Source organism: Muntiacus reevesi, chromosome 1, assembly GCF_963930625.1.
Source record: "Muntiacus reevesi chromosome 1, mMunRee1.1, whole genome shotgun sequence".
Taxonomy (NCBI): domain Eukaryota; kingdom Metazoa; phylum Chordata; class Mammalia; order Artiodactyla; family Cervidae; genus Muntiacus; species Muntiacus reevesi.
Window position 1 is genome coordinate 17299182 of NC_089249.1, and position 10347 is coordinate 17309528.

Sequence of the window (10347 nt, forward strand, 5' to 3'; positions counted from 1 at the left end):
TGAAGAGTGGTACCTGATAATCTGAATGTCATTCTGACAGAAACAGTGCTTTGGGGACCGTGATCTGTCTATTGTCACTGTTTGATTTATGAAGGCACTGGAACCCGGAGAGGACAGTGGCTCCCCTGAGATCTCAGAGCATCAGCAGGGAAGGGAGAACTGGGGAAGACACAGCATCCATCAGACTCCTCCCCAAGCTACCTTCTGCCCTAAGACACTTCCCCCAGATTTCCTAGCCACACTCTCACAGGGTGAAGACTCTACCAGGGCAGGAGACAACTCTTCACTGTTTTCCCCTCCCTCCCTCTCGCCGGGCAAGAGCAGGGGAGGAAGCGGCCGGGGCACAGAGCCTCTGGATTGGACAGCGGGGAGACCTCACGGAGAGAGGTCAGCACTTGAAAAATTCCTCAAGTCAAAGGGCTCGGGGCCTGGGTGCCACACAAGGCCTTCACTGTGCGCGGACATTGTCCCCCTGATAAAAGGGGCCGGGCCTGGGAAAGCGGCGCTGGTGTCCAGGCGACAGGCCAGGCTGCTGGGGAATGCCCAAGGCCCCTCCCGCCGCAGGCACCAGGGCGGAGGGAGGGGGAGTGCCAGGGGCTCCCCAGAGTGGGAGGGCGAGCCCAGTAGTCCAGCGCCACCCCCGGCTGCAGGGGGTGGATGGTGTGAATCCGTGAGTGAAGGGAGTAAGAGGATGGCAAGACCCCTCTCACCAGGCCTTTCCTAGCTCCCTGCCCCCCAACTCTGAGGTCCCCACAGGGAACAGGCAGGGCTTGCCCTTATTTCAAGGAGAATTTTAGGGGAGGGGGAAGAGGTGGGTCGGGAGAGACAGAAGGATTTTGTTTCCTAGAGCCTAGTGTCTTCAACAGACAGGTGTGTATCCTGCCTCGAGCCCCCCGACCAACTTTAGGAGGAGGGGAACCAGCCCGGTCCCCATCTTCCCATCTTCAGAGTAGAGTGTGCCAGCCCACCAGCACCCAGACCCCCCTCTTTCAGGGCTTCTAGAACGCAGCCCTCAAGCCTGTCCAGCTGAACTGAGAAACATGCTCTTCCCCACTGACTGGCAGTGCCACTATATTCACTGCAGTTAGTATCACGATTAGCTGGTTTTTTTTTTAATATTTATTTTATTTTATTTATCTGGCCGTGCAGGGTCTTAGTTGCAGCACACAGGGTCTTCTGTCTTCATTGTGGCATGTGGAGCTCTCGTTGTGGCATATGCGATCTTTAGCTGTGGCATGTGGGAATCTAGTTCCCTGACTAGGGATTGAACCCAGGCCCCCTGCATTGGGAGTAGGGAGTCTTGGCCACTGGACCACAGGGAAGGCCCTGCAATCAACTGTTAACACCATCACCATTTCAGGGCCTGTTATGACAGCTAAGCCCAGTACCAGCCCCACTCGTGCCATCATCTCCACCTCTTTACTGATCCTTCATGAGAGGTGCCACAATCCTGCCTTACAACTGAAGAATGTGAGGCCCGGAGGTCAGACTCACCCAAGGTCACATGAGGGAGGGAGGACGGGGTCCAGGCAGTCTGCCTCGAGACTGTCCACTTGATTTTGGTTCTGCCCTGCTGGTGACTGAGACTGTTCAGTCCTCATCACAGGCCGGGAGAGCAGCTTCCTGAGAATGAGGTCAATGGAAGGGGTGGGAGGGCTGGTTTGGCTCCCCAACCAGAAGGCAAGGACGCGCAAAGGCCAGCTTCTCACTGGGTCCATGTTAGCAGGGCTGGGCACTGCCTCTTGTTGCCACCCTCCATAAGTAGGGTGGAAAGATAAACTAGCAGCCATCTACTTAAATACGAATTCCAGATAAACAATAATTTTGTGGTATAAATCAAAACCAAATATTGCATGGGATATGCTTATACTGATTTGTTGTTTGTCTAGTTATTAATTGGACATCCTTTATTTTTACTAGCTAAAGCAACAAGCAACTCTACCCAAAAGCCTCTGCTGGTGATGCCAAGTCTCAATTTAACACCCCCTTCCCACCCACTGCAACCCTTCCCCGACAAGATGGCACAGTGGGAAGCAGAAACTCCTGGTCACCCTGGGGCCAATTAGGCCACAGCAAGGCTTCAAGGGCTGCCAAGACACCGTGAGCTCACGAGTGTCTGGATGGCTACAGGAAACCCCACTTCCCCTGGCACCTCAACATTCCGGCTGCCCAAAGGCCCTGGTGGAGGGGGCGCTCGAGGTGGGCACTTTCCTCTGAGGAGGAGGTCACTGCGCTTGGCCACCATGCTGTAACAGGGAGTCCTGCCCTTGGACACAAGCGTGTGTGGGTGTGTGTGCCCACCTGAGTCAGACACGAGCGTGTGAGGGTGTGTGCGCTCACATGAGGCTCCAGAGCCCTCTGGCATAGCACATGAGGCCTGTGCTCAGCTGGGAGAGGGAAGGGTGACAGGAGAACGAGGATGCCAGACTTATCAGCTGGACGGCCTGAGCTGACCGCACACACCATGGTGTCTGCTCTCATCCTGGGCTCGGAGGCTTAGTTCCCTTCTTTCCACAGGGAGAACAGTAACAGTACTCCATACAGTTGCTGAGAGGATTAAATCCGAGAACCTAGGAAAACCATTCAGCACAATGTCTGGTCATGCAAAGAGCACAGGTGCCTGCCATATGACAATGAGGAGGACCTGAGGCATTCCCAAAGAGCTCATGGTTTCTTCATTTGTGTGTTCACTCATTTTCAGCCAAGACTTCTTAGCACCTACAGCACGCCAAACACTGAAGCCCCGGGAAACAGTGAGCAGGAGGTAGGTCACCATCAGATGTGCCTTCAGAGAAGTGAGTCCTGTTAAAGTCCCAGCCCACCACTCTCCTGTTTTGGCTTCTCGAGCAGCGCGTGGTCTGTCTGTGCCTTGCTTTCTCACCATAAAATGCTTCCTAGGAAAATCAGGAAGTGTGACTGGCAGTGGTATACTGGCTGGCTCTCTAGGGAGACCTAAATATCCTGGTTTGCAGCATTTGCTCATTTCCGTGGTGTAAATGCTCTCACGGGGGCCAGTGTGACTTCTGGTTGGATTGAGGAGTGTGAGAGGGGAAAAGGGAATTAGAGAATGCCACCAAGGTCACTCTCAGTATCACTGTCACACCTTCACCCTTGCCATTACCAGTAATGTCACCTCCAAATCACTCATTCCATCAACAGATGTTTCCTAGCAGCCATTATCTACCTGCCCTGTTCTAGGCTCTGGGACACAAAGACGGCAAGTAGGCATGGGTGGGTGGTGGTGGTGGGGACACAAATTATCACACAACATGGCAACTCTCAGTGAATCCAGACATGCATAGGTGCTTTAATGAGCATCATTAACCATCATACAGTACGATGGGGCAGCCTCACAAACTCCAGGCTGAAAGGAAAGTAGCTAAGCGGTGTTTAAAACTAAGAATCCCCTTTTCATTTCCTCCTCACCAAGTAAAAGAAAAAGGAAATCCTAGGGAAGGGTGGAGAATAAGAGGGAGGGTAACAATAGATCAACCCTGGAGAGTCACTGGAAGGACTGATGCTGAAGTTCCAATACTTGGCCACCTGATGCAAAGAACTGACTCACTGGAAAAGACCCTGATGCTGGAAAAGACTGAAGGCAAAAGAAGAAGGGGGTGGCAGAGGATGAGATGCTTGGATGGCATCACCGACTCAATGGACATGAGTTTGAGCACACTCCAGGAGATGGTAGAGGACAGGGAGGCCTGGTGTGCTGCAGTCCGTGGGGTCACAAAGAGTCAACACCACTGGGCGGCTGAACAACAACAGATCATTGGTGAAAGAGCAGAGCAGACATTCGGGGAACAAGGACCATGGGAGGCAAGAGGAGGGAGGGTCTCAGAGACCCCTGGAGGGAGGGGTTGGGGGCCAAGCCTTAGCTGCTTTATCCCCCTTCACCCCAACATCCCCCTCCCCAAGCCCATCCAGGCTCCAGAGACCTTGAAGGTAAAACTGAGATCAAGGAAGTACACCCAACCTTGTTATGAAGAATCCTCTTTTGGGGTCATGATCAATGTTCTCATTTTGAAAAAAATCAAACCTAGGGGTCTAATACATTCTGTGGCAATAATTCACACTGTAAACTACTGCCTTACACTGTAAGGCAGCTTTATGAGATTGTTAAAACAAATAAGTAGATGAACTTTTAAAATTATTGCCACAGAATGTACCAGAACCCTAGGTTTGATTTCTTCAAAATAAGGACATTGATCATGACCCCCAAAAAGATTCTTCATAACAAGGTTGGGTGTACTTCCTTGATCTCAGTTTTACCTTCAAGGTCTCTGGAGCCTGGATGGGCTTGGGGAGGAGGATGGAGGGGTGAAGGGGGTATACCTACTGAAAAATAAGCAGCCAAGACTTTAAACACAGGTGAGTAAAACTGGTAACCCCTCAACTGTATGCACTATACTGCTGACTCTTGAAGTAAGGTGAATTTCAGGCCCCAAGATGCCCAACAAAGGTTGTTCTGGTTGGACTGGGTTGGGACAATGACATATGCTAGCTGAAAATATATTACGCAGTGAGCTCCAGGGATGCACAAAGAGTAAGACACAGGCCTTGTTCCTGCAGAAGAGACAGCCACCTCAGGTCAATTACAACACAGCATGATGTGTGCTGCGGCGGCATGATGTGATCTGCAGCGGCATGATGAAGTGTATTTTAAGTTATCAAAGGAGGAAGTTATTAGCAATGTTGACAGGCTAGGTGTGTCAGAGAAGAAGTGACACTTGAGCAGGCTTTTAAGGATGAATGGAGATTGGTCCAGTGAACAACATAGGGAAAGGCATTCCAGGTAGCAGGGAACAGAATAGGCTAAGGCAGAGGTGTGTTTGAAAACTACAAACCTTTGCTATTCCTGTGGAATAAGCAGCAAAGCAGAAAGTTGAGCTGGAGGCAGAACTAGAGGGAGGGCAGACATGCTTACAACTCTGACCTTGGACTTGAGGGCAATGATGTGCTACCTAATGGTTATAAAAGGTGATATACATGGTGGGGCATGGGAGTAAACTTTCCAGATTTGATTTTGGAAAGAAGGTACTTTGGTGGTAACATGAAAGGTACCCAGGAGGCAAGGTCAAGACTAGAGAACTGACGCCAGTGAAAGTGCTGGAAAATAGGCAAGAGAACGAGTGTGGAGGGCTGAAGAAAGATGAGCTGAAGTCCATTTGTTGTACTTCTCCTTTCCCTTGTGATTCTCAAACCTGACTGATCTCCCATCATCCCAGAGGACAGTACCAGCTTCAGTTCAGAGGGACTCCTCATCCAGATCTTATTGGGGGGTGAGTCTGGTCCAAAGCTTCCAACATCCCTGATGTAGCCAGGCTGACCTCTGGGGCAGCCCCAAAAGGTTGTGGGGTCTCAAAATGCTTGGCCATTAGTCACACTTTCCAGTAAAGGCGGCTTTGGGATCCTCTGTGTCTCCTCAGAAGAGGGACAGTCCTCCTCTCCCTCATTTCCCCCTGGCCACTGGCCAGGTATCATTCCTCCTTGGGGGGCCCAGGCTGGTTCTGAGAGTCTGCAAGCTGGCCTCTGTCAGGAAGCAAGAGGGGGAGGTTCCTGTAACTCCCTCACCCTCTAGGAAACCTGATTCTGCAGCAGGGTCCTGGACTAGCAAAGGGGTGACAGAGGGAAGTAACAGGCTGACAGGGAGAAAAGGGAGCCACATTGTCCCTGGTGGGTTCAGGCTCAGTCCAGACGTGGATCATCTCCCCCTCTCATTACCATCTCAAAGGAGAAAGAAAGGGGCTGTGTGAGCTGGCTTCTCCCTCTTCAACAGCTTCTTCCTCTCAGGAGACAGTCTGCACAATGAAGGAGGCGCTCGGCAGGGGGCTGACCCCAGAGGCAGCCAGACTCTGCCAGAACTGCCCAGGGACAGTGGGGCTAGCCCGCCACCTGCTGACCGCTGCTGGTATGGGAGGACGACAGGTATCCCTCGGGAACTCAGCAGGGAAGAAATCGGGGTTCTAAGGCAGCCAGCATCAATTTTGAAAAGTTGGGCATGTATCTGGAAAGTTTCTCAAGTTCTCACAGCATCTACGATGAGTTCTGTATGAGAAGCGGTTATATGTGGATGGAAAGTCTCTGTCACAAACATCCAATGAATGCACAGCTAACCTTCAGGTGACCTTATAAAGAGCCTGTTTCTCACTTTTCCACTTTTAACCCTCTGAGAGGCAGGAACAGTGGCCTGCTGTCCTCAACCCCTAATGAACCTGTGGGCACATGAAGCATGATTGAAACAGACCAGGAGAAATTCTTCTAGCCAAAACCTGTGTCCCCCACCAGGGTACCCAGACTAAAATTCACACACTGGTCACTCCTGTGGATTACAGAGATTGAAGATCAAAGTCAAAATTCAAATGTTACTTGGCTAAGGTAATTTATGGCATTTAAGTCTCATAAGCTGTGCGCGTACACTAAACTACACACCATATGGGCACTGGGTTGGAAGGCAGACAGAGATTAATTAGTAAGGCTCAACTTTATCACCTGAGAGCCAGTAGTGAAGATTGACCATTAGAAAACCATAGCACAGTGGGGGTAAACCCTAATCTATTCTGCCTAATATTGGGCATAAAGAAATTAAATAAGTATGCCTACATGGGTTGCAGTCAAGATGATTAATATTGCACAAAAAAGTCACAATAGTCTGCAATAACAATATGCACTTAAACAGCACTGTCTACTAGACACATCCTAAACACTTTTATAGTAATTCAAATTTCAACCGTACTTACATAAATTAACTCTACAGGTAGGTACTGTTTTACCATTTAGGTGCAGTAACTTTCAAAGGTCATATAGCTATTATGGGGTAGAGACTTGAATCCAGATACCTCTGAAGTCTGAATCCTTAACCACTTCACCTTGTTGCCATTTATTAGCTCAGGATCCATACAAAAAGTAACGTTTTTGACAAATACCCCTTCCCAAGACCATATTATGGCAAACCCTGCCTGAACCAGAGTGGTGCAGTCAACAGAGAACATTCAAAATCAAGGTCAAGTTGGGTTAAAGAGAAACAGAGGACTGCAGAGGCCATGCGGGCATTCTGAGTACCAGGCAGATGGGCAGCATGACTGCAGAGGCAGGGGTGCGTGAAACCAGCACCTCTGCAGAAATTAACCCCTTGGCTCAGAACCTAAATATGATGCTCTGCATAACCTCACAGGCAGAGATAAACACCCTTCAAGCATCACTGAAAACAACTCAGAACGGATCAGAACAGAAGTCAGGCACCCGACCACCCTGGTTAAGACGAAGTGGTTCCACAGCAGGAAAATAAAGGCTAAAGTCTGAACCTACTGAACATGCTTTAAGGTTGACTGCATTGAATGTTATAAACTATAATCACCTCCCACTCCAAAGTACAGGCTCAACCATTCCCGACCTGAGTTCACTTTTCAAGGAATGAATGTGAGCACACACATCCATGTTCGAACAAGAGAGCACTGGCATGCTCAGTGAACAGATTATATTAACTGGTTCATGTCATACATGCTTCCTGGACGCTGACTCTGGGCCTACTCCGTGGTAGCTTTTGGAGACACACACAGGAACCTTGTCCTCCAGCCCCCAGGGCCATCCATGGGTCTGTGGCCAGAACTGCCCTAAATGGGGTGCCTCCATGTCTCCATATTTAGGTTTACTTCCTGGACTGCTAATTCTGTGTCTCCAATTGGACTGATAATACCTATCTTCTCTGCCAAAAATTTCAAATGGAGACCTCTTTTCCACCCGCATGCAGCTTCCTGTGTGCAGGGCCTGTTCATCACTTATCTGAGTACCTAAGGCTGTTGTGAGAGCTGACTCATTTGAAAAGACCCTGATGCTGGGAAAGATTGAGGGCGGGAGGAGAAGGGGATGACAGAGGATGAGATGGTTGGATGGTATCACCGACTCAATGGACATGAGCTTGGGTGAACTCCGGGAGTTGGTGATGACAGGGAGGTCTGGTGTGCTGCGGTTCACGGAGTCACAAAGAGCCGGACACAACTGAACTGAATTAACTGCAGGCTGCTACTTGCACTCATCAGCGCTCAGTGACCACCTGTGGAGCAACTGCTACCATGACCTTGCCACGTGTCCAGTCTCTGCCCCTCCAGCCAGGATGCTGACCACCTATCAGGATGGGAAGAGCCTGAAAGGGATATCATTTCTGCCCACCTTTGCTGTCCTGTTAAGACAGGTTCTGGAACCAGACTGCCAGTCCATGGAAGAGTAGGAATGCAAACTCAGGCACTCTGGTCCCTTCAGATTAAGGACTGTGGACTTCTGTTGGTTTCTTTTACCCTCATAGCAACCTCACTCAATGAGGGAGCATGGCTGAAGCTCAAAGAGGTTAAGCAACTTACCACAGTTATTTCAGATTTTTTAAAGCTTTCTATTATTAGGAAAATAATATAGTACATATACCATATATTATATAATACTTCCTGTGGACCCTGGGCAGTACCCCATGTCAAATGTATTAAGAAGTTTGCAGCAAATCATATGAACAGGCACAGTGAGTGGTACAATGAAGACTATTACAGTCTAACTTTCCTTCAGATAAGGCTTTGCTAGCAAATGGGCTACAAAATATTTTCTAGTGAGCTTTTTGGGTTTTGGATTTGCAGGTGAGAGACTGCAGACCTTAAACATAAAGCCCTTTGGACAGAGTGTGGCAAAAGTGGCTGCCGTGCTGCCTGCCATTAACGCCCTTCCCTCCGGCCAGTCTCTGATACCACAGAGCCTCTCACAGCTCTTCCCCCCTCTCTTCCCCAAGAGTGAGAGAAGCCCCGTCTCCTCTCCTGCCCCTAGGTGGGGGCACCTGCAGATTGCTGCTTACCAGTCTGTGTGGGCATCATCGATCACCAGCAGGATCCTGGGCCTCTGAACAACAGGCGTGGAGGGGGCCGGAGGCTCCATCAGCCCCGAGGGGGCCTGTGAGGTCTGCTTCATGGCACTGGAGAAGGAGCTAAAAAGGCTGGATCCTGGAGAGGAGAAGGAGGCTGCCAGGGGCTGAGGGTGCCTCCTCTCCACGGCGGGGGACGCAGGGGAGCTGGTGGAGCTGTCTGGGCGCTGCAGGTCTGCCATGTAGCCGTTTGGCAGGTTGGCCACGAAGCTGCTGTCAGAGAGGCGCCGCCGCAGGAAATTCATGGCTGTGATGGACGAGATGGCCTGTTCCCACTCGGGTGGTCCAGGTGAGGCCCGGAACACAGACTGCCAGGGGAGGGAGTGGTAGGGTCTTGGGCCAGAAGACCCAAGGGAGTTCCACACAAGTCAGCTACAGCTGTCTTCTTTTTTTTACCTGTGGAAACAGGCCAAGAAACACATTAGTGGAAACGACCTCAGCCCCTTAAGAGCAAACAGATAAAGCCCCTTCTTGCCCTGCTCCTGGGGGCAGTGCAAAGTAGGACATCTTTTTGGCAAGGAATTTGGCAACATCTAATTAGAGCACACCCTTTAAACCTACAATTTCCATTTTCTGGAATTCTACCCCAAGAAAGCAATCCGAGTTACAGAAAAAGCCTCTTGGACAAATGTATTTATCACAACATTATTTACACTAGCAGGACTTCAAAGTCTTTCAACATTCGACCACAGGATGACGAACACATAAACTACAGCACATTCAGCGGAACCTTTCGTGGCTATTAAAAAGAAGTACTTAAAAAGGTATTTGAGTCACGCAGAAAAAAATTCATGTTGTAATTTAAAAGATCGTGATATAAGACTATTAGGTACAGAATGACTACAACCACATAAAAGTTGAAATAACGAAACTTTGGAATGAAAAAGACATTGGAATGTTAACAGTGACTATATTTGCATAACCGGACTATATGGCTTTTTGTTTTTTCCAGTTACCTGTATTGTCCAGATTTTCTAGAATATATACAGCTGTGAACTGAATTGTGTCCTTCAAATTCACATGTTGAAGCCCTCACCAGTAACATGCTGGTATCTGGAGATGGGTTCTTTTGGAGGTAGTAGGGTTAGATGAGGCCATGAGGGTGGTGCTCTCGTGAGAGCATTAACGTTCTCATAAAAAAAAAGACAAGAGGGAGTTTGCTATTCCTCGGCCATGTGAGGACACACGGGGAGACAGCCGTCTGCAAGCCAGGGAGACAGCTCTCACCAGACACCATCCATTCTGGCACCCTGACCTCAGACTACCAGCCTCTGGAACTGTGAGAAAACAAATTTCTGTTGTTTAAGCCACTCTGTGAAATTTTGTCAGGACAGCCCAGCAGGTTAATAAACAAATGAAGTCCTTTGCCAAACAGAACAAAATAAGTTTTAAAAATTCAAATGATTCATTTAAGATAAAAAATTCTCACTGAGAAAAATGATGGTTTC

General features: G+C 49.3%; 1 protein-coding gene across 2 annotated transcripts in view; it reads right to left on the reverse strand.

Annotated features, from left to right (window-relative positions):
• Positions 1 to 9192, reverse strand: part of SYN3 (synapsin III) — a 422732-nt gene extending 413540 nt beyond the window's left edge. For both annotated transcript variants that reach the window (XM_065938516.1, XM_065938522.1), the window contains exon 1: positions 8834 to 9192. In XM_065938516.1, the coding sequence (XP_065794588.1) occupies positions 8834 to 9144 (311 nt within the window). In that variant the 5' untranslated portion in view covers positions 9145 to 9192. The remainder of the gene's footprint in view (positions 1 to 8833) is intronic.
• Between the last annotated feature and the right edge of the window lie 1155 nt (positions 9193 to 10347).